This window comes from Polypterus senegalus, chromosome 3 (assembly GCF_016835505.1).
Source record: "Polypterus senegalus isolate Bchr_013 chromosome 3, ASM1683550v1, whole genome shotgun sequence".
Classification (NCBI taxonomy): domain Eukaryota; kingdom Metazoa; phylum Chordata; class Cladistia; order Polypteriformes; family Polypteridae; genus Polypterus; species Polypterus senegalus.
In genome coordinates this window covers 214,994,032-215,020,902 of record NC_053156.1, presented here as the reverse complement: position 1 = coordinate 215,020,902, position 26,871 = coordinate 214,994,032, and the positions used below count along the sequence as shown (strand labels likewise).

General features: G+C 38.5%; 1 protein-coding gene across 1 annotated transcript in view; it reads left to right on the top strand.

The window, feature by feature from the left end:
* Window positions 1–1,063: 1,063 nt before the first annotated feature.
* The window catches only part of gpn1 (GPN-loop GTPase 1), a 40,179-nt gene continuing 14,371 nt past the window's right edge, over window positions 1,064–26,871 (top strand). The window contains exons 1-11 of the mRNA XM_039748426.1: window positions 1,064–1,354; window positions 2,063–2,156; window positions 6,408–6,447; window positions 6,966–7,032; window positions 7,268–7,305; window positions 9,832–9,910; window positions 11,232–11,326; window positions 16,446–16,491; window positions 19,785–19,931; window positions 22,853–22,935; window positions 26,189–26,228. Coding sequence (XP_039604360.1) covers window positions 1,175–1,354; window positions 2,063–2,156; window positions 6,408–6,447; window positions 6,966–7,032; window positions 7,268–7,305; window positions 9,832–9,910; window positions 11,232–11,326; window positions 16,446–16,491; window positions 19,785–19,931; window positions 22,853–22,935; window positions 26,189–26,228 — 909 coding nt within the window. The 5' untranslated portion in view covers window positions 1,064–1,174. The remainder of the gene's footprint in view (window positions 1,355–2,062; window positions 2,157–6,407; window positions 6,448–6,965; window positions 7,033–7,267; window positions 7,306–9,831; window positions 9,911–11,231; window positions 11,327–16,445; window positions 16,492–19,784; window positions 19,932–22,852; window positions 22,936–26,188; window positions 26,229–26,871) is intronic.

The following is a 26,871-nucleotide window of genomic DNA, read 5'->3' as shown; positions in this document are numbered from 1 at the left end:
AGGCTTTGCTGCTGCTCATTATGCAGGGTCTACACCCTGCTTGACGTCATAGGAGCAGCGAAAATGAGAGCCTTAAAGTCCACCATAGAGGCTACAGAGAGGACCTCCAGGTGGCTTTGGATTAAAGCATGGGTTATAGCTAATGGGGCACAAGCCAGGGCCTGATCATCGCTGGTCACCTGAATGAGGGCGTCTGATACTGTAAGACCCAAAACTCCAGATGACCTCAGTAGACATCACTGATGACACATCCCAGCACATCCTAGGATGTATCTTCAACTATGCCTAATGATTATTGCCTTTAATGCACAAGGATGCTGAATTAAAACACTGAGATTAACATACTAAAAATAAAACATATTCACTGAAAAATGAACTCACAGAGTTGATTTAATGTTAGCTGCATAAAGAATTTAACTCAAAATGATCATGTATGATGGCTTTTAAGTAGATTTCTTTAATACCTTTTCTACAGAGTAATGTGCATTTAATAAGTTTGCATGCTTTGCCATATACAGTATGATGGAGTTTTACTGAAAATTATTGACATTTTCTAGGGTATTTTTCTTATCAGAGAACAAAATGGAAAATGGATGGGTGGATGGATATTTGCATTAGGGAATACAGTCTTTGGGAACAACGAAGCAAATGGTTCCTGGTAATCCCAATATAGTACCTTTATATAGTGGAAAAAATATCTAAATGTATCTTTTCTGCAACTGCTGCAGGTTATGTATGGTGGTGAAAAATAATTCATGATGGATTGTTTTCAATAAACTGACAAAACTATCTGACATACTGCTTTACAAAAACATTTCCTTCTGTTCTAGACATAAGTGCTGTAAGCATTTGAGTTATTTTACCAAGAGCAGTCTAGTTGCTGTAAATTTGTTAGAAAAAAAGCTACTATTTCAGATCCGATATGCTGCATAATTTAATTAATCATAATGCTTAGTTGTCAGAACACGGCATATATGAAAAGTCGAAAAGTTCGTATGCGGTGTTCTATAGCACTTTCTACCGTAATCCGGAAATACCCGACGTCTTCCGTAAAAGTCCGAGGTGTGGCAGCCATATTGGATTTTAGCGCATCAGGCTTGTTGATCTAGCCTCTAATATTGATATTTATGGTTATTTCCTTTCCGGCGAATGTAAGCGTGAGTAAAGAAGTACCATGGCTGCTGCTATTTCTTCAGATGCTGAAAAGACGAATCGACAAAAAGAAATAAAAGACACGGGACAAGAAAGTGGAACTAAAGTTGAAATTCCTGTTGGGGAATCAGGGGATAAACACAAGCCAGTATGTTTAATTGTTCTAGGCATGGCAGGATCTGGCAAAACTACGTTCGTACAGGTAAACTTTTTTATGTTGTCATACTGGTATTTTCTTAATTATGTTTTTTCATTCCTACATACTGCAAGTAGAAATAGAACATCGTTCTATTACATAACATAAACAAAGTTTATGTTATCCGTGTAAGGCGCTATATATAAAATTAAGATTTGCTTCATTTCTTAATAAAGGAATGAAGCAGGTTTACACACAATCGCTGCATAGTCGATAAAATAATCTTTATGATGTAGCAGCGTATACTTTATTTAAAGTGTGTAACATAAAAGTCTTTCATATATATCTGTCGTTCGACGTTATAAAATGTGCATTTGTTAAGCCATTTTTTAACTGATCATTAACTTAAAGCAATTTTAAGTCATTATGTGTAAACCAAGGAAGAGTTAAATTTAACGGCTTGCTTAGTATTTTGCTAACACCATCAGAAGAGACATTTAAAACCTAATTGAGAATGTCACCTTAAATTCCATGCCCAGTCCAGGGTTTGTTCCTGCCTTGCGCCCTATGTTAGCTGGAAAAGGCTCCGGCACAACCCTCGAGACAATGTTGAGGACTGAGCTGGTCAGAAAATGAGTGACTGACCTGGAATCTCCATGATACTATGAATACAACTTGTATGATAAATGTATGAGGCGCTGGGATGACTTACACATTTCTGATTGTTCTGTATTTTTTATTTTTAATTATCATTAAACATTTGTTTCGTCACAGAGGCTGACAGCTTACCTACATAGCAGAAAGTCTCCCCCTTACGTTATTAACTTGGATCCAGCTGTACATGAGGTTCCTTTTCCAGCAAATATTGGTAAGCTAACACTTTTGTGCATTTAGTAAAGCATACCTATTACTTTATTATTATTTTGTAGTGATTTTCCTAATGAGATTTTAACATGTTTTTCTCCCTGTCACTTTTGTTTTTATTTAGCCTTGGTGTATAACTGGTGTCTTGTTTGACAGTTTGTACAGAGGTGTTACAGATAATTTGTTTTTAATCTTTTATTATCAAGTCCAATCAGCACTGTTTTTGTAAACTTATGTACTGTATAAAGAGCTTTACAGGATTAAATAACCTACAATGAACAATGGTGTGTTGGTGAATTTAAAAACAAGTTTTCTTACAGGGTGCTAAATTAGTGGGTATGCAAAGAACAGAGTAACAAAGTAATGCTACCATTACTTTTTAGAGCAGTGGGAAGCACTGCTATTTTATATTCCAGAGTTCTGATTACAGCATGGGACTTGTTTAATTTGATCTTTCTCTAAGTATTTTTCTTTTCTCCTAACATCTGAAAAAGTGTCCTAATTTAATTGGTAACGCTGAATTGGCAAGGTTGGTGAGTGCATGAGTGGCCTGCAACAAACTGTTACTCTAGTTCCTGCCTTGCACACATCACAGTACTGAAAAAACTGAAGACAACCCATGGTTAATACAGTAGGGACCACAAGTATAAAAACACAAGAGACCTAAATTTACACACTGTTCTAATATTGTTAGGTTAGGTAGACTTGATTAACCAAGAGAAAAATGAGTTTGCAGCAGGAATGTAGAAAACGTAGGACATTTTTACAAGAAAATAAGCAATCGCACAACAACTAGTAACTAGTGTTATTACAAGTACATATGCTTAAGGTTAGTACAAAGAAGAATTATTACCTTTGACAGTGCACAAAATAATAATTCAGATTATTGTATTATTTGTTTGATGTGTATGCATTGATATATCAACCAACAGCGAAATTCAATGTGAAAACTGATGATTCGATTTGATTCGTGCATTTTACACAATTTGACTTACATGTCATAGATAGATAAATAGATTGCACTTTGTCTCCAGGGAGAACTTTGGCATTTTACAGAAGTTTAATAAATATTATTAAATTACGACTAGCAAATCTTCTCTTAAATATACACCAGAATGACTAAAAAGAAAGAAAATTTCTTATTTCCTAAAAATGAAAAGAGTAGTCACAGTCATAGTGAGGTATTCTAAAATTTCCTTAGGTATGAAGAAGCCCAGGTGGAGTTTTTGATACACTTATGCTGAATAATTTGTTGACTGAAAATACTCAGTGTTAGCGTGTCAGAGAAAGGATATGCAGCATTGTTCGTCATGGCACTCGGTCTTATGTTCATTCTGTCCATCACTATGGCCTTCAGGACATAGAAGAGTGTGCAATAATCGAGTCTGCATTTTTTTTTACTTGGCTTGTTGATTTGGTGGGCCTCTTTTAAAGTAATGTTACCAGTCCAGCACACCACAATGTAGAAAACTGCACTGGCCATCAGAGTTTTAGAACATGTAAAGGATGTCAGTACCCACATCTAAGAAAAAGGAAGTCTGCTCATCCTTTCTTATATAGTTTCTCTGTGGCACGAGACCAGTCCAGTGTGTCAATGATGTGGACCCCCATGGACTTCTAGCAGGGCACCATACAACTCTTTGAATAGTGACCAACATAGACACTCTTTGAGGCAGTGAAAGTCAATAACACCAACTCCTTGGTTTTGCTGATGATCTGTTGCCGACAGTTCTTTCTGTAGCAAGAAACAGAAGTTCTCCACCTGACTCCTGTACTGTCGCACATCCCTCTTGTCAAGTCACACCACATTAGTGCAGAATCAACAGAGAATTTCTGCAAATAACATGACCCGCTATTATACTTTTAGCCTGAGGTGTACAGAGTGAACAGAAAAGGAAACAGGACTGTCTCTTATGGTGCCCCAGTGTTGCTCACATTTGTATCAGACACATACTGTACCTTGAGTCTCACAAACTGTAGTTTGACAGGTAGATCAGCCTTTATCCAGGACATCATAGGTTTGTCCACTTGCATAACCCTGTGCTTACCCCTTAATAGAGATGGCTGAATTGTATTGAAGGCACTGGAGAAATCAAAGTACATAATCCTCACAGTGCTTCCAGCTTTTTGTGGTGAGAGTAAGCCTTGTGGAGCAGATATTGTAAATAATGCATCTTTTACCCCATTCTTTGTTGGATAGGCAAACTGCTGTGAATCTAGGACATCTTTAACTAGAGGTCTAATATAGTTAAGGACCAGCCTCTCAGAGGTCTTCATAATGTTGGACTTTATTGCCACTGGTCTTTAGTTATTACAGGGGTATCTGCTTTCATAGGAGCTGGAACAATGTAGGATTTTTCCACAGCAGCAACCTGTTTTGCAGCCACAGTGACAGACAGAACAGGTATCAGAGGTCTTAAGAACTCTGGCACTGACTTCATATGGTCCCATGGGTGTTCTTGTGTGTAGACTCATCAGCTGTCTCCATACTTAGTCATCAGTTAATGGACAGCCCATTTTCTTCTTCTTCTTTTGGCTGCTCCCATTAGGTGTTGCCACTGCGGTTCATCTTTTTCCATCTGTTCCTCTCCTAAGCATCTTGTTCTGTTACACCCATCACCTGCATGTCCTCACTCACCACATCCATAAACCTTCCATAAACTGATGATTAAAGGTGGAGTTCTCACTGGCCATACCAGTTGAAATGGTAGTAGTTGTTGATGCAGTCCAGGGACTGGTCATTGGCAAATAGGTGGTGGTGTTGCAAAGAGGGAAAATAACTAAAAAAAAATGGTTCAGTGCATTAGCCTTCTCCACATTCCCTTCTAGCACCTGAGACTTGGATTGCTTAAATTAAGTAATTAGATCCAGTCTATTTCAAACTGTCTGTGTTATTTTGAGTGAGTTTATTTTCCATTTTAGCTTTGTAAGCTTCCTTTCCTTTACTAAACTTTTTCTTCAGCACTTTTTATACAGGCATCCTTTTAGAGCCTGTTTGTCAACAAATTGGAATACTCTACTCATTCAGAAGATGTTATAGTTTCTTAGTTATCCAGGGCTTGGTGTTTAGAAAGCTGTGATGCAGTGGTTGAGTCCCTCAATTTAATCCCAATATGACTTGCACATCATTTCCCAGTTTGTCATTTGGAAGCAGTCATTCAGACCCATTTCAGCTTCCAAGCTCCATTTCCTCACAATCCTGGTGGTAACAGGTTGACATCTAATAACAGGCTTGTAGTTGGGAGTATAATGAATCAGATTGTGGTCAAATATGCCAAGAGATGCCTCAAGTTTACACTTGAAGGCATCTTTCACATCTGAATACAGCAAGCCAGCTTGTTTCCTTCAGGCAACTTGACATACACATTTGGAAGTTTATCTTTCTTCCAAAGTCACATGATTGAAATCCCTATATATTATAACGGCAGGGATTTTTCATTATAGTGTTGCTAAGGGAATTAATAATTTCTGTTACTATGTTTCCATTCTAAGTCTGGAAGAGTGAACGCTACATCCAACCTCGAGTGAATCAGTGGTATTCTATAAAAATGAGGACAGAGATCTGGTAGGGGAGGTAGACAAATCATGGCACTAACAAAATTAAATCGGATAAGGGCATGCATCTTTGTAATTAAGAGCCTGGCTTGTAAACCTGTGATGAAAGAAAGATGTGACCAGGAGGAAGTTGAATTCTTAGTATCCATAAAGAAATGGTGGAAATTTTGAGCTGTTAGGCCCTGGATGGTGGTAGAGACATCCAAACCCTGATATCTAAACAAATCTGTCACCCAGTCATTTTCTAACATGTTAATGGTCACATGGACTTGAGCCAGTAGCACTCTGCAACACTTGCATATGGTGGAAACTAACTCTGCAAAGGGTGCCAGTCCATTGTAGTGTGCAGTCCCATACTCACACTTACTAATACTGGGTAATTTTTGTAGTATTTCCTTTTAACGCAATATGTATTCCTTTAGAGTGTGAGAGAAAAAAACAGAGTACTAATGAAAAACCCACACCGACCCTGGAAGAAGTCATTATTAAAACATTCAAGGAATTATGTGTTTACATTTAAAAATATTCAAGAAAAGAAATGACACTGCAATATTATTAACATACAGTAGTTGTAAAAATTGATTCCGAAATTAAGCTTATTCTCAAAATGTATAATACAGTTATATAGAGAAAACTAGTTTTTATTCCAATAATCTTACAATAAAATGTGAGAGATCACTTTAGGATTTTTCTTTTCCAGATATACGAGACACAGTGAATTATAAAGAAGTAATGAAGCAGTATCCTTTTATTAGTAATTTTAATTTTGATTATTGTATTGATTATATTTTTATATGTTCTGCTGAAACATTTTTATCTACAATGACTGCTTTACTGATTTTAGTAACACTAATAGAGTTCATATTTTAATTATAATCTTTAGTTGTTTTAAGAGTTGTTGCCCCCTCAGATACATACCAGATACTCTGTCTCGTCCATTTATGTTGCTGTGTAATTTCTAGTAAGGAATAAATATGTTCATGTGTTTTCTTTTTCCTGCAGTGCCATATTGAATTAAAAATTGTTGATAGATATGAAGCTTAAAGTCTAGCTTTGGAGATCCCTAAAGTCTTCTTGCAACTGTTTTTGAAAAAAAAAAAACTATTTTAACAAGGAGACGACAAGGTCCCTACAGTTTAGTGACAATTTTTGTTAGATGTGTGATCAGAACATCCTAGTTTGAACATTGTGCATTCTCTTGAGCAGTCATTTTAAAGCTGTATTTTGTTCTGTTTAGTAACTTGACTCTTTAGTATAGATATGGTCTTGGACCCAACGGGGGAATTGTGACATCACTAAATCTTTTTGCAACTAGATTTGACCAGGTAGTTCTTGCTTAATGTTTACATTCTTTTTTTTTTTTTTTTAAAGGTATTCGGGTTGTGGGAATGGGGTCATTTTTAGGAGTAGAGTACTCTTTATATAAGTGTTAATTGTATCCCACTAGATATGTTTATTATGCAATTTTATTTTCCTTCAAATAAAATTTTGATCACAAAAATGTTTTTTATGAATTTCACTTTTTTTATTATTGTCTTAACTTTGTATTTTGTTGTGCAGGTGATTAAGTTTGTTGAAAAAAAACAGAATGATTGCAAGTAGGTAACTTTTTCCCCATCTGTTCTATTTTTCTGCAGAGGAGTATTATTTTGTTTTTTTCTGTGTTGTCAGGATCAGCTTTATTTCCATAGAGAAATTGGATGAAGGAGTTTTTCTGCCTGGAATATTGCACATATCTTCAATGTGTTCTATATGTTGACAATATAGCTAAGGAATGTTTAGATATGATGCAAACTGGGACAATTAACAGATGCCCTTGAGCTGTCTGATACCCTATAGAAGGATTTATTTTTCTTTATTATTAATGTCTTTACACATAGGGTCATGAGGTGACTGAAGTAGTGTTGGACACCAGTATTTTTACTTCTGTATCAATACCAGCTTTCAGACCTCAGTACTGGTACCAAAATGGTTCACTAGTGCGCTACACAATTGCTCACCTGTCTAATACACTAAAACTTTATGCCACTTCGCTCTTGAAGGCTGTAATATCTCGATCTCTTAGAAGCAGTTATTCCTGTGAAGTCAAAGCAATGGGGGGTCAACTTTGAAGTCCACATTGCATCAAAGCAAGGTGGGAGGAGTCGCCGCCAACTTTTGTTTAGTGAACTAAGAAATGAACATTTTTCCACAACCGTGATAGTGAATGTTGTTGGTTGGGATTGAGAGGAAAGCTGCTGATTACTACCATTACTGAAAAACCCAAAAAGCTGATACTGTACCCTTTTAATATTTGGGTTTTTGGTACTTTTCCAGTACCAGTATGCCATGCAGTCATTGTCTGGAGTCTGTCTTGGCAGCATTGAATGAAAGGCAGAGAACTGCTCTGGAAAGTGTGCCAGCCCATCATAAGGAAGCAAACATTGAGTATTGTTTTGCAGCATGGAAGCTTAACCTAGAAAATACATCCTACAATATAAAAAACAAAAAACAACTTGTCCAGGTTAGTTCTAATTCTTGCTGTTCTCGTTCAGATAGTATGAAAAATGATTAGAACGACTAATAATTGGTAGTTGGTCTGTAAAGCATGCTGTCTGGAATACAAGTCACTAGTGTGTGGATTCATCCTGTATATGTACTCGTTTAGTCAGATCTAATGACCTTTTTGACTCTATATTGTGGGAAGGGCAAAACAGAGCTAATAAACAGATGTTGCTAATCTACTTGACAAGCTGTAGGTTATGAGATGAATTAAAGACTAACAGAAGAACTGAATAATTTCAGCTTATCCAAGCACAGTAATGTGGTACAAAATGTAAATTTGTGGAAAAATCAAGTAAAGCAAATAAAGTTACTTTGGACATTAATACAGGTAGTCCCCAGGTTATGGACATCCGGCCTGCGACATACGAACGGGACCACAGCTGCGACGCATGTGCCTCAGTAACTGCCACTCTGTCATCTTTGGCCTGGGGACGCTGCATGCAGTGGATGGATGGAGGCTGGAGGGGGCCGATTTCGCTGCTCACGCAGTGTAGTGTCCCTCGGGCGGCTGCCGGTGGCAAGCAATTTCACTGCCCGCCCACCTCGCATGGCTGCCCTGTTCATTATCGGTGGGCAGCTGGTGATGCTGCAAGCGGTGACCCGGTTGTGGGGGGCGACTTCGCTGCTCATGTAGTGTAGTGTCCCTTGGGCGGCTCCCGGCAGCAAGCAAATTCACTGCCTGCCCACCACACACAGCTGCCTCGTTCAATCTCGGTAGGCGGCTGGTGATGCTGCAAGCGGTGACCCGGTTGTGGCTGAACGGAGGCCATTGAGGGTGAATGGGGCATCGGGGGGTAGCATTGTAGTGTGCCTCAGATGGCTGCCTGTTGAATGGGAGTGGTGGTGGGTGATTCACTACACGCCTTTCACCTCACTGTGTTCGTTCTCGGTGGGCGGGCACTTCAGGCAGCATACTGTAGTGGAGGTGACTGTGAGGTGGGCTGGTGATGAACCACCTCTCGCTGCCCCCATTCATTCTCAATAGCAAGCCTGCTTGTACTGTTATGCACATAGCAGGAAGTTGTCTCTTTTCAGTACATCAGACGTGTTGATGACGGGTGCCTTCCTGCTGTGGTAGCTTGTACAGTGCTGTGCAGAAGAGCTAATCTTAATCTTTTGTCTTCATCCTTCAATAATGTCTCAGAAACACAAATTTGATGCAAGTGCTGGTGATGCAGTAAAGAAGAGAAAAACCATCACCATTGAAAATAAAGTAGAAATAATAAAAAGGTCAGAGAGAGGTGAAACTCCATCATTCATTGGCAGAGCACTTGGTTACAATCGGTCAACAATAGCATTTATTAAATTTATGTACCTGTTCCGACTTACATACAAATTCAACTTAAGTACAAACCTACAGTCCCTATCTCGTACGTAACCCGGGGACTGCCTGTATTTATAAAGACATGATTTTTAAAGTACATTAAAAACTGTTTTAGTCAAAATTTTTCTCACATTCTTGCAAATCCTGTTTTACTCTAAATATTTTATTTTTACTCTGTTGCTAGTTCGCCCACACTGTTGTTTAGGTTTATTTTATGTATGGCTTGTTTTGTTTTATTTTATCTTTCTTTTCACAGATATGTGCTAATAGACACTCCAGGACAAATTGAAGTGTTCACGTGGTCTGCATCTGGAACAATAATCACAGATGCGCTTGTAAGTTTGCCCTTCCATTCCCCCAGTACTTTAATGTTTCTCTCTTCTTTTACTTACTTCTTTTTTTCTTTCTTTTATAAACATTTTACATTGTAATAAACTGAGCCCGGACAATGAAATAAGGTCAGTTTGTACTTCTCAACCTCCTCATAATTGAGGCAATGAAGTTATGGAAAGTCCAATATCGCTCCTCAAAGCACCCCCCCTATAAGACCCCTGTTTAAACAGAATATAAAAAAACAAATGATTTGACAAATTTGGGAGAGACAAGTGAATGTTGTAGAAGCTCAAGGAAAATGTGAATATCTTCAAAAAAAATCATCTCCCCAAATTTTGTGTATATATATATATATATATATATATATATATATATATATATATATATATATATATATATATATATATATATATATATATATAAGAACTTCTGGCTTTGATAATAACACAGTTGCAGCTCTCATTAACAGGCTTGTAGGTGGCAGTAACATTGTCCCACCTGCCCAGTTGTGCCATAGGTTTACTTGTACATTTAAAGGCAGTAACCTTTGAATATAGCAGGTTCAGCTTGTTTTCTCCACAAATGGAATATGCTAATAGACATTTGTTCATTCCGACATTCCCCTGCTTGAGTCGCCAGCATTCTAGGGTCAGAATGATTCATCAATTAGAGTGTTGGCAACAGAATGAATTGTTTCTGTTGCCGAGTTAATAAACATTAATCAGGATGATGCAACTTCATAGGCAGTAACATGCAAAATTTCTGTCAGTATTTCAATGTCTGGATAACACATTTTACTTATGTGCTCACTTTTTACTGTTACTCATTTGCATAAATCTTTAGTCCTCTCACCTTTTCAACTCCCTATGTTTTTTTTTTCATTCAAATGAAACCTATCCAACATTAGAAATGCATATGAAATAAAAAGTATAAGCTATTTCACTGAAGTACAGAAAATGCCACAGCACCTGAGCTTATGGTGACTTGCTGTGAAATATAAAAGTTCATTTAGTTTATTTTAAAGGAATCGAACAGTCCACAGTTATGTGGGCTGGCCAGTTTTGAATCCTTTCCACCTTATTTTACTTTTGCTCTGGATCTTGCCCTGTCCGTCCTCAGACATTTTTTATACTTGTATGGATGACTAAGTAGGTGTAGATTTATAAATGTATATGTGTGTGTGTGTGTATGTATATGTATAGAAAGTACATTTCGTCACTTTCCTTAGCCTTTTTCTTACTGGTTCCCTGATTTTGTGGTTCTTAATATAAAAATCCAAATATGGCGAAACAATTTAGATTTTTTTTTTTCCCACTACTACAGGCATCCACATTTCCTTGTGTAGTAATCTATGTAATGGATACCTCTCGTAGCACCAGTCCTGTCACCTTTATGTCAAACATGCTGTATGCATGCAGGTGAGTACTAAAAATTACTGCATGAAATTAAATGTTGTCGTTATAGATTTTTTGCTTTATTATCATCATGATTCTGAAGAAACAGTCAGTCACTTTTTCTCTACTTATATTTTGCATGATACCTAAAGGCATGCCCATTTTCAAGGACAATGCAGAGAGACTTAACAAATCAAGAATACCACAGGTGTTAACTGATCAAAATGAAATTCTGTAGGCTTATTGCTTAGTAAGTATAAAATACTAAGATAAATAAAATTTCCTTAAAATACATACTAATAAAATATGTACAAAAATATTTATCCATAATACATATGGCACAAAATAAAATAAACTGCTTCTCATAATTACAAGCCGTCATATTAAACGAGGTTTATTTAAAAAAAGTAGTTTTCATCATATCTCTAAAAATAAAATATAAGCCACAGTTATTGTAGTATGTTGTGTAAAGGAGCACTGCAAATAAATTACTGTAAAACCAAAGTGCCGATTGAGTCTTTTTTTTAGTACAAATCGTCCAGTTTACATCGGCGACCCTTCAATTGGAGCATCTCTAATTGTAATGTCATCGATCACGTTTCAAATTAAGTCTTCCAAATTATGCCTTGATATGTATGTGCCAGAAAAAAATCAGCTCATTATTACTGATACCACTGTATTCAGCTAGCAAGTGGTTTTCAGTGTGCATTGCTGCATAAGTCTCAGCACACCTGTTGGTCTCAATCTCAATTATATTTAACATATTGTCAGCTATGAACAGTTTTAAATACTGTAAAAATCATCTAAACCCAATGCAGCTACTTTGCCCCCTAGAGATTCAAAAGCCATTAGCAGCGTTTCTCACGACACAAATTCAGAAGTACGTCATTGACTACCTTTTCATAACTGTTGCACTGTCACTATTTTGAGGAACTGTTCCTTCAGTCACAGTATATATCACTTTGTAATCATACTATGCCATCTTAGCCTGGTTGTATATCTGGTCTGTGAGTAAATAGAAAGATAGAACTTTATTTATCCCCGAGGGTACAAATCATTCAAACAAAGTTAGTTAAGTTTAACTAGGAATATTATTATTATTATTATTATTATTATTATTATTATTTGTAGGCAAAGACTAGTAGTAGTAGTATTGTTAATAATGGTCTCCATCATCATGCTTGATTGTGAATAGCTCAAACAGTTGCATTTCACACTATTTGTAACTTGTGAATATCATTGAGGTGAATTTTGTCAAATCTGAAATGAGTACTCATATTATCAATGAGGAGTAGTTTCCTTCTTGCTGCTGTGCCATAGATTAAAATTTTTCCTAATGTCTTTCGGGTAGGACTTTAATCAAGCCAAAGCTCATAAATTTGCAGATATTAGAATTACAGAAATTCTTTAGCAATAATCCTGGTAAGAATAACTGCTGTCTATAAATGTCAGCATTTGATCAGAATAATATTAGTCATTTGTACTAATGCTGTAACTGTGCTTAAACTTAATATTAAATTGTGAACATCAGCTTCAGAAGAATAGAGCAGTGTTGTGTGATTTTTGGTGGGAAAAGAGATATTACAGTATATAAAGTGGTAGAGGGACTGGAAAATAGACAGGCAAGTATGGCAAATGCAGAGCACTCAGGGTGGCCACTGATGAGGAGCAGGGAAAAACTAGGGCCATCATTTTCACTGACAGAACAGTAGTGACAGGAATTCTCATTACCACTAAGAAAGGTTGTTGATTTACTGGTAATTATGAGTTGATGAAGAAGTGCATAACTGGATTTATGTTCAGCTATTTATAAAGGCTATCAGGAGCATGCAAAATGCTCATCCATCCATCCATTCTCTTCCGCTTATCCGAGGTCGGGTCGCGGGGCAGCAGCTTAAGCAGAGAGGCCCAGACTTCCCTCTCCCCGGCCACTTCTTCCAGCTCTTCCGGGAGAATCCCAAGGCGTTCCCAGGCCAGCCGGGAGATATAGTCCCTCCAGCGTGTCCTGGGTCTTCCCGGGGCCTCCTCCCGGTTGGACGTGCCCGGAACACCTCACCAGGGAGGCGTCCAGGAGGCATCCTGATCAGATGCCCGAGCCACCTCATCTGACTCCTCTCGATGCGGAGGAGCAGCGGCTCTACTCTGAGCCCCTCCCGGATGACTGAGCTTCTCACCCTATCTTTAAGGGAAAGCCCAGACACCCTGCGGAGGAAACTCATTTCAGCCGCTTGTATTCGCGATCTCGTTCTTTCGGTCACTACCCATAGCTCATGACCATAGGTGAGGGTAGGAAGGTAGATCGACTGGTAAATTGAGAGCTTTGCCTTACGGCTCGGCTCCTTTTCACCACGACAGGCCGATGCAGAGCCCGCATCACTGCGGATGCCGCACCGATCCGCCTGTCGATCTCACGCTCCATTCTTCCCTCACTCGTGAACAAGACCCCGAGATACTTGAACTCCTCCACTTGGGGCAGGATCTCTCCCCCAACCCTGAGAGGGCACTCCACCCTTTTCCGGCTGAGGACCATGCTCTCGGATTTGGAGGTGCTGATTCTCATCCCAGCCGCTTCACACTCAGCTGCGAACCGATCCAGAGAGAGCTGAAGATCACGGCCTGATGAAGCAAACAGGACAACATCATCTGCAAAAGCAGTGACCCAATCCTGAGTCCACCAAACCGACCCCTTCAACACCCTGGCTGCGCCTAGAAATTCTGTCCATAAAAGTTATGAACAGAATCGGTGACAAAGGGCAGCCCTGGCGGAGTCCAACTCTCACTGGAAACGGGCTCGACTTACTGCCGGCAATGCGGACCAAGCTCTGACACCGGTTGTACAGAGACCGAACAGCTCTTATCAGGGGGTCCGGTACCCCATACTCCCGAGCACCCCCACAGGATTCCCCGAGGGACACGGTCGAATGCCTTTTCCAAGTCCACAAAACACATGTAGACCGGTCGGGCAAACTCCCATGCACCCTCCAGGACTCTGCTAAGGGTGAAGAGCTGGTCCACTGTTCGCGACCAGGACTAAAACCACACTGTTCCTCCTGAATCCGAGGTTCACTATCCGACGGACCCTCCTCTCCAGAACCCCGAATAGACTTTTCCAGGGAGGCTGAGGAGTGTGATCCCTCTATAGTTGGAACACGCCCTCCGGTCCCCCTTTTTAAAGAGGGGGACCACCACCCCGGTCTGCCAATCCAGAGGCACTGTCCCGATGTCCATGCGATGTTGCAGAGGCGTGTCAACCAAGACAGTCCTACAACATCCAGAGCCTTAAGGAACTCCGGTATCTCATCCACCCCGGGCCCTGCCACCAAGGAGTTTTTTGACCACCTCGGTGACTTCAGTCCCAGAGATGGGAGAGCCCACCTCAGAGTCCCCAGGCTCTGCTTCCTCATTGGAAGGCATGTTAGTGGGATTGAGGAGGTCTTCGAAGTACTCCTCCCACCGACCCACAACGTTCCGAGTCGAGGTCAGCAGCGCACCATCCCCACTATATACGGTGTTGACACTGCACTGCTTCCCCCTCCTGAGGCCGGACGGTGGACCAGAATCTCCTCGAAGCCGTCCAAAGTCGTTCTCCATGGCCTCTCCAAACTCCTCCCATGCCCGAGTTTTGCCTCAGCAACAACCGAAGCAGCGTTCGCTTGGCCTGCGGTACCTATCAGCTGCCTCCAGAGACCCACAGGACAAAAAGTCCTATAGGACTCCTTCTTCAGCTTGACGGCATCCCTCACGCGGTGTCCACCAACGGGTTCGGGATTGCCGCCACGACAGGCACCGACCACCTTGCGGCCACAGCTCCGGTCAGCCGCCTCAACAATAGAGGCACGGAACATGGCCCATTCGACTCAATGTCCCCACCTCCCTCGGGGCGTGGTTGAAGTTCTGCGGAGGTGGGAGTTGAAGCTTCTTCTGACAGGGACTCTGCCAGCCGTTCCCAGCAGACCCTCACAACACGTTTGGGCCTACCAGGTCTGACCGGCATCTTCCCCCACCATCGAAGCCAACTCACCACCAGGTGGTGATCAGTTGACAGCTCCGCCCCTCTCTTCACCCGAGTGTCCAAGACATATGGCGCAAGTCCGGCGACCACGACCACAAAGTCGATCATCGACCTGAGGCCTAGGGTGTCCTGGTGCCAAGTGCACATATGAACACCCTTATGCTTGAACATGGTGTTCGTTATGGACAATCCGTGACGAGCACAGAAGTCCAATAACAAAACACCGCTCAGGTTCAGATCGGGGCCATTCCTCCCAATCACACCCTTCCAGGTCTCACTGTCATTGCCCACGTGAGCATTGAAGTCTCCCAGCAAAACGAGGGAATCCCCAGAAGGTATGCCCTCTAGCAACCCCTCCAGAGACTCCAAAAAGGGTGGATACTCCAAACTGCTGTTTGGCGCATACGCACAAACAACAGTCAGGACCCTTCCCCACCCGGCGGAGGGAGGCCACCCTCTCGTCCACCGGGGTAAACCCCAATGCACAGGCTCCAGTGGGGGCAATAAGTATGCCCACACCTGCTCGGCGCCTCTCACCGGGGGCAACTCCAGAGTGGTAGAGAGTCCAGCCCCTCTCAAGGAGATTGGTTCCAGAGTCCAAGCTGTGCGTCGAGGTGAGTCCGACTATATCTAGCCAGAACCTCTCGACCTCGCGCACTAGCTCAGGCTCCTTCCCCTTCAGAGAGGTGACATTCCACGTCCCAAGAGCCAGTTTCTGTAGCCGAGGATCAGACCGCCAAGGTCCCGCCTTCGGCCACCACCCAACTCACATTGCACCCAACCTCCTTGGCCCCTCCCATAGGTGGTGAGCCCATGGGGAGGCAAAATGCTCATGTAAGTGTATTGAGAACCAGCTTGTCTGTATTAAGTTTTTTTCACCATAAACAAACATTTTAACACATGCATTGCATACATTTTTGTAAGAACTTGCAAATATTCTTAAAGAGGTATATTTTGTTAAATTCTGCAGATCATTAGTACAATTGTCAAAAATGCACATTATTGCCAGAAGAAGAGTTTCAGTTTCCCCATGATCCTGTAATGCAAAAAGGTATTTTCACAAAGAAACATAATGTAATAGGATGCAAAAATGTAAAATTGAAATATTCTTTTTTTTTTATTTTAATCCAGCATCCTGTACAAGACAAAGCTTCCCTTTATTGTAGCAATGAATAAGGTAGGTATCTCATTGAATTAAAATATGCAACGTTGGAAAACATTTTGCTTCTTTTAAAAGAAATACACCAACTGAAAATATTTTTTTGATATGTTACCTACCCAATGTACTGTGTAATGATAGCTGATAAAAAAAAATAATAATTGCATGTTTTCAAGCAGAATAGGTAAAGAAAAAATCTGACATAGTAGACCTGTGCTGAAGACTGGACTCTTAAATGGGCAAATGATGGGGTGAAGTGAGTGTTTAATTCAAAACATCATTTCCAAAAGGCTTTGGTTTCCTGTTTATGATGTTCACTGGTTTATGTGATTCCATAGGTAGTGAACCAGCTGAGGGTAGGGACTTCTGCAGGGATCTGTGGTATCAGGGGTTAACTTTTCCAGGCTGGTGGTAAGGCTGTTCTCCTGGCATTGCAAGCAATCTTTGCTTCCATATGCGAGACTGGCATCATCCCAACTGACTGGAAAATGGGACTTGTCAACCCCTTCTGGAAAAGGAGAGGTGATTGCCTGGATTGCAGCATCTTCAGGGGGATATAACACTGCTCTCAGTGCCAGGTAAGGTCCTTGTTAGAGTCGTCCTCAGTAGGATCCGTGATCACTTGCTCACCTATCAGCGACTGAAGCAGTCTGGGTTTATGCCTAAGAAGTCTACCATCGATGAGGGTTCTCATGGAGTACAAACGCGAATATCAGCAGAGTTTCTTTGCAGCCTTTGTTGATTTTCATAAAGTGTTCGACTCAGTTGAATGAGCTGCCCTGTGGGACATCCTGAGACTTCACGGGATCCCCTCAAGGTTGCTGGATATCATGGCCAGCCTGTACACTGGTACTGTGAGTGCTGTGCAGAGTGGAGGCAGAACCTCTGAGTTTTTCCCAGTTGATTGTGAAATGCATCAGGAGTGTGTTCTTTCGTCTATTCTATTCAATGCTTTCATGGACTGGGTGTTGGGCAAGGTCGTTGGGGTCCAGTGGCTGTTGGGCATCTGTTGGCAAAGAAAAAATCACTGATCTTTACATTGTCGATGATGCTGTGATCTTCGTGGAGTCAATGGAGGCTCTGATTGGTGCTCTCATGAGACTGAGCGAGGAGTCTGAGTATCTGGGCTTGCAAGTGTCCTGGAGTAAAATGAAGATCCAGGCCTTTAATGACCTCTTAGGCACAGCAATCAGCATTCTGTCTGTCTGTGGAGAAAGTGGCGACCTTGTCGAGAGGCCGTGACACTCATGTCTCTGGTGAATCATCCAATGAAGTCAGTGGATGGATTGGGAGAGCATGGATGGTCATGAGGTCGCTGGAAAATGGGTGTGTGGCACTCCCAATACCTATGCAAAAGGACGAAGGTCCAAGTCTTTAGAGTCCTGGTACTTTCTGTCTTGCTATATGATTGTGAGACATGGACGCTATCAAGTGACCTGAGACAAAGACTGGACTCCTTTGGTACTGTGTCTCTTCTGATAATCCTTGGGTACCACTGGTTTGACTTTGTGTCGAATGAGTTGTTGCTCATGGACACCTGTATGAGGCACATTACCGGCATTGTGAGAGAGCATTGGTTATGGCACTACGGCCATGTGGCGTGATTCCTCGAGTGTGTTCCAGTTTGCAGGATCGTCATTTTTGAGGATCCAAGTGGCTCGACCCAGCCAAGGTGACACCCATGTAACACCTGGCTGCGGCAGATAGGGTCATTTCCGGAGGGTGGGAGTGGGCAACGAGTCTGCCTGGGGGTTGCCAACCAGGATCCCAAGCTGTTCTGTCATGTGGTAGGTGCAGCAACATGAGTAATGTTATATTTTGGTTTTGTTTTTTTTTTTCCATGAATGTTTTTGTCATTGTTTACTGTTGTACAGCATTGGTCACTATTGCCCATTCTGCATGAGAATATGCAATTAATCTTTTTTTTTCCTCAACCATCACTTGAAAATTCATGGAGTGAGTAACATATAAAAAATAACATTTTTAGGAGGAGTATTCCTTTAATCAAATATATAGCTTACAAAATATTACCAATTATTATTCTGCTTGATGCACAATAAAATATTTTATTCTAGTTGCCTTCTTGATTACAAGACCAATAAAGTCATGATGTTTTAATATTTGGAACATAAATTAGTCTTTAGCTTTTGTTCTTTTAAGATTGCACTCTGCTGTTGCTTGCTTTTCAGTATTAACCTCAGTTATTGTTACTTGTGTTTTAATGTAATCCATACATTTGTTGTTTGTTTTACCTTAAAAGCCACCTATGTTTAATACTAAGCATTGTTATTCTAAGAATTTGTTAAATTCAGCCATTTTAATGTTTATGCTTCCCTAAGTAATTAAGATATTATTTTTCTTTATTTTCTTGTGTAGCTTTTAATTTAATGTATGATATTATAGTGGATAATAATAAAAAGAAAATTGGTTGCTACCTTTTACAGTTATTATAATTGAAACCATATCAATTTTACTGTTGCTGCCATCATATGGAAATTTGAGTGAGACCAAATATACTGTACACTGCAAAAAATGCATATGCAAAAACTAGACAAAAAAACTTTAAATGAGAGTTGTTTTGCTTCTTTTTAGCAAAAAATCTGCCAATGGGGTAAGCAAAATTTACTTGACAAGATTTCTCAAAACATGCTAAATTGTAAATACAAGTTTTTTGACAAGTCAATAATTCTTACAATAAGGAAAAAAAGATTTAACGTCATGATATAAGTACTTTTCACTTGCTTAGATTTCGTTTTTTGCAGTGTATGGTTTACTATTTCCTTTGATGTATTTATTTTTGCTCTTAGTAACTGGGTCTTATGTTACTACTTATTGTTACTTTAAAATTTTATATTACTAGGTTGTTCTACCGTGTTAGCCATTATGAATATAGTGAGAAGTCAAGCAAAATGACACCTTTTATTGGCTAGCTAAAAGATTACAATATGCAAGCTTTTAAGGCAACTCAGGCCCCTTCTTCAGGCAAGATGAAATACAGAAACTGGAGTTCCCTGTGTTTATATACACATTAGGACAACTAATAACATTGGTAAATCTTTAAGTGAGGCATCTTAAATGTAAAAAATGAATAGAATTTAATAATACATTTAAAACTGAAAATTAGTAGATTAATAGAGTTGCCTCGAAAGCTTGCATATTGTAATCTTTTTAGTTAGTCAATAAAAGGTGTAATCTTCCTTGACTTCTCACTATATTTAAAATTTTGCAAATTTTTCCCCAAACCAATGAACCATAAATTTTCAAAACTTGGTTTTCACATTGTGTTTTTGGACTCCATGCTTTATTTTTAGACTGATATCATTGACCATAGCTTTGCAGTTGATTGGATGCAAGATTTTGAAGTTTTTCAAGATGCTTTGAACCAGGAAACATCATATGTCAGTAACTTGACCCGGTCAATGAGTCTTGTCTTGGATGAGTTCTACAGTAACCTCAGGGTATGTGTACTATTTTTTGGTGCTCAGTGACAAACGCTTTCATTATATACTGTAACATTTAAATTAAATTACTTGGTGCTTCTCTTGCTTTTGTTTTTATATAGTAGTAGAAAGCCTGTATTATATATAATTTGCAAAAGACAATATTATAGCTTGGTGGATTTCACCCTAGTAGCCATAATTATGATTCTTTGTTGAAAATCTTACTTTATAAACTTAGCATTTAAAGCAGAGCCCAGTAGTTTAATTTCTGAAGATGTTTATTCTCTCTGCAATATGTGTGTATTGCATTTAAATATGGATAGTTTTGTTTATTGTAAGCAACCAGATTCTAAAAATTTGCCCTTAGACAAAAAAAAGGTTATTGGCAAATAAATAAATAGAAAAGGTTGGCTTGGAGTCAGTTATGTTTCAGTCTCTTATATAATCAGTATAGTAGGCAAGTAGACTACTTACTACTTAGTTATATTCACTATTAAGATGTTATCAGCTAAATTGCAGTAATGATTTTAGAGTATCTGGAAATTAGTTTGATATTGTTATTTAATTGGGTTAGGGCATGTCTAAAGCACTACATTTGTGTAATACAGTGCATTTAATAAATAGAGCAAAATTAAATAAGGTTGGTTTTTGCCATATTTAAAAAATCTTTATGGATGCTTGGCCTCTTTTTGACTTATCAGTTTGTTTTAAACCTTAACCACACAATTGCTGCTTTGTATTCCAAAATGGGCTTCAAATAGAGATTACCACAAATAAGATCTAAAGAATTAAATGCATAACTAGTTTACACACCTAATTAACCAAGAATCAGAATTTAGGCAGACATTTTTCATTGTAGCCTTCCTACAAGTACTACTGGGGAAGGTATTTGTCAGCAAGTAGTGTTATTTGTTCAGTTTGCTTTGCTAATTCTAACATCAGTTGAACAATTTGTTCAGTTAACACCTCAGCAAGGTCTCTTAAGAATTCTGTACTCTTTATAGAATGTTTTGTATATTACTTAATTCATTGAATAAATCAACTAGTGATTTATTATTTATGTTTGCTGGATTTATTTATTAAAAAACAAATTAAAATCATTGTTTGAATTCACCATCCTTGTGGGAAAGTAATTGAAATGGAATATACCCCGCACTCAAATTTTTTTTCAACAGTTATTAGAAATGTGTATAGTATGAATAATAAAAATGTTACCACCTACTTCTATCTGTAAATGTATGGACAAAAAAACCATATTACAGAATTTTTAATTTGTAATTGTTTAAATGCTTTGGCAGACACCAGAATAATGTATTTGTATATATTTTTCAGACTAAAAATGTTTTTTTTAACAAACAACTTCAGTATTGCCTAATTGTGCTTATATGCATTCCTGTTATTAAAAGCAGTTATTTGCCTCACATTTTTGTGGTCAAATATTAATTTATGTTCAACTAGTTGTCCCCACAACTCCGCCCGCGAAGCAGTAAAAAAGGACAAACTTTATAAATCAATGACCAAACAGGTATCGCTAGCTAGTGGGGCAGAGGTACGCTTCAGCACATGGCAAGAGGTACAGCAACTTGAACGGAGGCTGGCGCATGAATGAAGTGGCCCCGCACGGCTCCCCAATCCTGACATCACACTTCCCCCTCCCCTCAGCCCACAGTCTCTTAGCGTGAATAAATCGCTGCCACAAACGAATTATGATACTTAGCGCGATGAGAGAAGTTACAAAATCAACTGGAATGTTCAAGCAAATTATAGAAAAAATCTGATCTAAATCCTTCAAGTAGTTCTATCGTGAAAAGCAGACAGACATGCAGACAGATACTGGATTTTATATATGTAGAGATAAGAAAAACAAAAGTCATATGTAAGGATCACAAACATATCAACTATACAAACAAACTACAGTAACAAACTCCCCACAGCATAGAGACTTCCCTGTCAAAGGGTGCCTTTAAGCAGTTAAGATAAACATGCCTTTGTAAACTAGACAGCAAAAGGCACAACAGCCGTAGGGAGCTGCAAGGCAGAGAAAACAAACCGAAACAAAAAGAATTAAGGATTAACACTAGTATCACAACTGGATCACAATCCCAAAACATATGAATTGCTAGAAGCATACTAGAAACACAAGTGACAGAAAACAAATTAAAATTTATGGTAATAATTTTGGTAGATGTTCACCTCTTTTGAACCAATAAAAGTGCAACTACTTATTCATACCACCTCCTCCATGCAGACACAGCACAAGACATATTGTTTTCCTTCATATTGTTTTCCTTTCTCTCTCTGTTTGTCTCAACTCACCAGTCAGGTTGGCTCACTTACTACAGACGGTGCACTTACAAGTCCATACACAAAGCATTACCTTTAAGACACTAATACAGAAAATGTGGTTTTCTGTTGGTGTTTCTTTTCTGTTTTCAAATTTTGTGAAAGAACATATTTTGTGCTTAAATGTGTTCACAATTTTCTACTAATTTTTGCTATACCAAGAAAATGTTGTTTTTCATACCGCAAAAAGAATTTAAACTGGTATACTGGATCCACCAGTTTATCACGGACTGACATTTACAGGCAAATCAAACTAAACTTAAAAAAAAAAAACATAGTTATGTAGTTTCCTCTTTCTCTCCTGTGAGTCGAAACTAGTGGAAATGACACCTCAGGTAGTTATTTACATTTTGTACTGTACTCATCAAGAAGACAAAAATCTTAAAACACTCAAATGCCAAACAGTGGCATGTTTCATTATGATTCTTGCATGCTTTTAGTCCGGTCCCATCTTTGTTTCTTCTTCATTCACTTTTAGATATTACTTTCATGCCAACTTTTATTTAAATATCTGCTTTAGTTCTGGATTGCTTTCAGCATCAATAAATTAATAAAAATGCTTGAAATATATTTTACGTGCAGTTTATTTTTTCCAGGTAGTTGGTGTCTCTTCTGTGACAGGAAATGGGTTAGATCAGCTCTTTCAGCAGGTGTCAGAAGCTGCAAAAGAATATGAAATGTAAGTGTATTAAATGTTTTCTTCAAGATGCCAGAGTATTAGGTCATTTAAAAAAAACTATATATCTTAAAACATGCTTGTCTGTTGCAAAATGCAACAATCATGTGACTGGCCTATAAGGTACAATGGGAGAACCTATAACTTGCTAACACCTGCAGTAGTTACTGTTATCAGAAAGACACTTGACAAAGTAAGAAACTATTTGGGTCAGTTTTGCGAAACAGTGAATGGTCTCTTAAGTTATGTCTCAATTGTTCATGGATATTAACTGCAAATTGTATTTGCTATTATTTTGTACATGCAGATAAAAGGACTGCTTTACCAAGTTCCTCAGCTTTTCACATTGAAACATAAGGAAACATGTAAATATATACATACATTAATTGATATTTAAAAAGTTGCATTAATGATTAACTGACTGACTTTATTCTAAAAGTGCAGGTTTAAATCACCAACTTCAACCAACAGTTGTTCCTCCATTTTCTTCTTATACAATAACTAGCAGAATACCCGCGCTTCGCAGCGGAGAAGTAGTGTGTTAAAGAAGTTATGAAAAAGAAAAGCAAACATTTTAAAAATAACGTAACATGATTGACAATGTAATTGTTTTGTAATTGTCATGAGTGTTGCTGGCATATATATATATATATATATATATATATATATATATATATACACACACACATACATATATATACATATACATATATATACACATACTGTATATATACACACACACATATATACATACTGTATATACAACATATACATATCTACATATATACTGTATATACACATATATATACAAATCTACATATATATATCTACATATATATATTAGGGTGGGACTCGATTAAAAAAATTAATCCAATTAATTAGAGGCTGTGTAAGAATTAATCTTGATTAATCGTATGTAATCGACACGAATTTGCCCCAAATCGCAAATGTTTTTTTTTTTATTTAAAACGGTTTTAGTGGGCTTACAGAATCAAATAATAGACATGGACATGAATATTGTAAACTGAAGCTGTTTTAATTTCTGAAAAAAGCTTTTAAACTGCATTTGAATTCAAAACAGAAACAAAAATATCATCCCTGGTTAAAATTGGGCAGACTTAAAAATAAAGTGGTAGTTTAAGTACTTTAAGTACATTTTCAGAATAGTATTGTCTTTAAATAATAATAACCAAAATTTCACCATAAAGTGCAGTTTTTCTTCTTAAAAAATAAGTCAGAAACATAAAAGGTAATTTGACCAGCTTACTCTTTAAACTCTGAGTAACATTAGCCAAAATTATTTTGTACATTAGGCTAAAACAGTGTGATCATTGAACATTTTGTAATTAGATGTATTTAGAATTACTAACGGTCACGGAAGTCCAATGATCCCCAGTAAGAGCCACAAAGTCCGCTTTCTGTAATGCATCTAATTTTGCTTGCTTTTCAGTGTGCACAAAACCATGCTTTTATCAAGGCTTCGCTCGGGTAGTCGAAATGATCAGTCGTAGGAACGCGCTTTATTCTGACTCTAACATTTTTGTAGCTGTGATGTGTGCATCAGTGTAATGGATGTACCAGGAAATCATGCATTGACAAAAGTTCCGTTTGCTTGGAATTGAAAGTGTGATTAAATGCGTTATTTTTAACGCGCTATGGAGTACATGCATCGAAGCTTCTCAACTGTGCTTGTGCTAAGAAAGGGAAAATTTTAAAAATAACGTAACATGATTCTGCGTTAACCTAATATTTTTTCATACGTCCCAAACCAAGGAGATGGGAAGGTAAAATGAATCAGGTAGCGCGCGTACATAGTCAATACATCCCCTCTCGGGGGGACAATTGCGCCACCGCTTGTCTATGCTAAAATATGTATTGTAGATCGGGCTATAGATATACATTTATATATATATACCCGTGTATCGCAGTGGAGAAGTAGAAGTTATGAAAAAGAAAAGGGAACATTTTAAAAATAACGTAACATGATTGTCAATATACAGTAATTGTTTTGTGAGTGTTATTGAATGTTGCTGTCATCAAGGATTTGATTATCATTATTTCTTTCAATCAGGCTCGTATTTGTAGGATGTGTTCAAGTTACATTCCGTGTTTGTCAATCGTTGTAAAGATAAGAGGTTTCATTCATCGATTAGTTCCTTACTGCATCAATAAACAGCTCGTCTTCCTTTTTATCTGTGATGTGACAAACTGCATGCACGGGTTTTTTTTTACGCTGTCTTCCTTTAGCGGGACATTGACTTTTTCCACCGTGTGCTTTGTTTCCACAGTAGCTGCATTTATGAATATGCTTATCAGACGCTTCATATTTTTTGCTGCCTTTTCAATTGTGTAATTCGGTTTTGTTCAGCTCTTTGGAACTGTTGCTTTTATCTGTGCACTGCATCAGTTCACGTGAGCCACTCGGTGTACTTGCATCGAAGGTTCCCAGCTGTGCTGGTGCCATCTCGTGCTATGTCCATAGCTTTATTTAATGTTACCTTAGTCCTGGCACTTAAAACTTTCTCTGGCAGTTTCGCTGAGTTTGTGTCAAACACCACCCTGACCATCTCATCTTTCTCTCCATAAGCACAGTCCTTCACCCGTGAATATTTACCCGTGGCAGTTTGCTATTGGATTGCCGCTGACGGATGGCCTTATATGGGCAGGCACTAAATTACAAACGCCAGCGGCAGCCAGTCTATGAACTTAATTTAAAGTGTAGGTTTACATCGTGCTTTGTTTCCGAAGTAGCAGAACTCGCTTCTTATTGTTTCGCTGCCTTCTCAATTATATAATGCATGTTTTCTTGAGCGCTTTTTTGAGGTCTTCCTGGTTTTCTATGTACTGCGTGATTACGTGGGAGGAGTGATGATGTCACACGAAACTCCGCCCCCACGGCGTTGAAGCTCATCTCCATTACAGTAAATGGAGAAAACTGCTTCCAGTTATGACCATTACGCGTAGAATTTCGATATAAAACCTGTCCAACTTTTGTAAGGAAGCTGTAAGGAATCAACCTGCCAAATTTCAGCCTTCCACCCACACGGGAAGTTGGAGAATTAGTGATGAGTCAGTGAGTGAGTGAGTCAGTGAGTGAGTGAGTGAGTGAGGGCTTTGCCTTTTATTAGTATAGATAATGAGCTGAAAAAATAAACTAACTTCAGCTGAAATAAAATAATTATGCTTAATGCATTCATATAAAGTTTGTCCTTTGATGACTAATTAGATTTTTTTTTTTCTTTTCTTTTATGCTCAGGGAATATTTACCTGAATATGAAAGACTTCAGAAGAAAATGGTAAATACTGTTTTATTGAAAAAGACTCTTTTATTCCTGTAGAAATTGTGACATTACTTTTGTAAATAGTTTTTATTGTGGCTTGCTTTGTGTGCATTTCCATCTAAAGACCAATCACTGCTGTAAAGTCATTTCTGAATCTACTCTTGTGTTAGTTTCTTCTGTCAGTTTTAGACGGTTTTCTCATTTAGGAAAGGCTGCTAACTTCTGCACATTATTACTATGATAGACTCCCAGGGACTGTAACTCATAAAAATGGGTAGTGATGTGAGTGATTGTAAAGAAAGATAGTGACTTATTTAACATATGTCCACAAATCTAGCTAAATAAGATTATTCAGTGTAATGGGATACTAAAGTATCATCATGTCATCTGATCATAGTTTATTAACTTTTCTTGTAATGAATGTCTGTATTAGACTTTTTGCTAAATTATGTTGGAATTCAGTTTAGTTATTTTTATGAGTGTATCATAGGTAGATAGAACCTATTTGTCCCCAGAGGGAAATTTGATTTTTTTTATAGAAGCTCTTTATCACTTTCGCTGGCCAAAACATTCCCCTTTCCACATCTGTCACCAATTTGGGTGTTAAAATGGACCCTCAACTCACCTTTGACACCCACATCAAACACCTCTGTAAGTA